The sequence below is a fragment of the Microtus ochrogaster genome, unplaced genomic scaffold (assembly GCF_000317375.1).
Source record: "Microtus ochrogaster isolate Prairie Vole_2 unplaced genomic scaffold, MicOch1.0 UNK49, whole genome shotgun sequence".
Classification (NCBI taxonomy): domain Eukaryota; kingdom Metazoa; phylum Chordata; class Mammalia; order Rodentia; family Cricetidae; genus Microtus; species Microtus ochrogaster.
In genome coordinates this window covers 2,224,237-2,225,655 of record NW_004949147.1, presented here as the reverse complement: position 1 = coordinate 2,225,655, position 1,419 = coordinate 2,224,237, and the positions used below count along the sequence as shown (strand labels likewise).

At 41.2% G+C, this 1,419-nt stretch overlaps 1 protein-coding gene across 3 annotated transcripts in view; it reads left to right on the top strand.

Moving 5' to 3' along the window:
• Window positions 1-1,419, top strand: part of Bbs4 (Bardet-Biedl syndrome 4) — a 40,915-nt gene that overhangs the window by 13,350 nt on the left and 26,146 nt on the right. For all 3 annotated transcript variants that reach the window (XM_005369498.2, XM_026777243.1, XM_026777244.1), the window contains one exon: window positions 323-434. In XM_005369498.2, the coding sequence (XP_005369555.2) occupies window positions 323-434 (112 nt within the window). The remainder of the gene's footprint in view (window positions 1-322; window positions 435-1,419) is intronic.

Here is a 1,419-nt window from a genome sequence, read left to right as displayed (position 1 = left end):
TGCCTCTGCCTCCCAAGTGCTGGGATTAAAGGCGTGTGCCACCACCAACCACCCAGCCAAAATATTATGAAGAATTTCTGTGATTTGCAAAAAGATCAGTTATCTGGGTAAGATGCTGGGAGCAAGGGCAGGTGGAAGTTAGCTCATTACAGGGTTACCTTACTGACACTTTACTCGCTTCAGCTCATTTGGTGATAAGTTATTCAAAGTTATTCATCCCTTTCTCTGATGTGGAATCTTTCCTCCTGCTTCCAGTTATTCTGATGCCATCCTCTTCATCCAAGAATGTGGTTTATTTTCTGTATTTTCTTTTGCTTGGCAGCACTGATTTTCCGCCTGGAAGGAAATATCCAAGAATCTCTAGAACTCTTTCAGACGTGTGCTGTTCTCAGCCCTCAGTGTGCTGATAATCTCAAACAGGTGGCCAGATCTTTGTGAGTATTGGAGCAATCACAGAGGACCACATAAAATGCTTTCTCCTGGGCTAGGCGGTGGTGGCTCACGCCTTTTATCCCAGCACTGAGGAGACAGAGGCAGGTGGATCTCTGTGAGTTCAAGGCCAGCCTGGTCTACAGAGTGAGTTCCAGAACAGAGAAACCCTGTCTGGAAAAAAAAAATTAGAAAAATAAAAAGGCTTTCTCCTGAAATGCATTCTAGGGAGAACCTGTTGTTGGCAGCCAGATGCCTGAGAGGTGGGAGGCCAGTGAATACTAAATAGTAAAATGGGCTTCATTTTGGAGACCATGGAGTAATCTGGAAGTCAGCTAATATTAAGGAACTTAATTAGTCTTTTTGTTGGATGAAAACACTGTTTGTCATAGTGTGTTATACCATAACTCTCCTGTAGTCATATAAGCAACTTATAGCTTGTTCTGATATTTAGTGGAGTATTTGACATATAATAAGCTTGTGGTATTTTGAATGAATGACCTGCAAATTCCTAAATGGAAACACTTCTGAAGTCTTCATAAACTTTCAGAGTAGTCCAGTGTTCTATGCAGTGCCACCTCCATGTTCCTCCCTACACTGCCATTCAGACTTGCATGATTTTTACATAGAAATAATTTTTTTTCCTTCAAACTCATGATCAAGGAAAGAAATTTTGATTCAGGAGGGAAAGACTTGCCCTTATTGGATGATGTTGATAAATAATGGCAGCTTGTGCTTAATGGCAAATCATTTGACTTTTTTTGTTTATTTTTATAGAATGTATAGGAAGTTATAGTGGTATATTATTTGTGTTTTATTTTATTTATTTATTTTTTTTGGTTTTTCGAGACAGGGTTTCTCTGTGGTTTTGGAGCCTGTCCTGGAACTAGCTCTTCTAGACCAGGCTGGTCTCGAACTCACAAAGATCCACCTGCCTCTGCCTCCCAAGTGCTGGGATTAAAGGCGTGCGCCACCACCGCCCGGCTTATT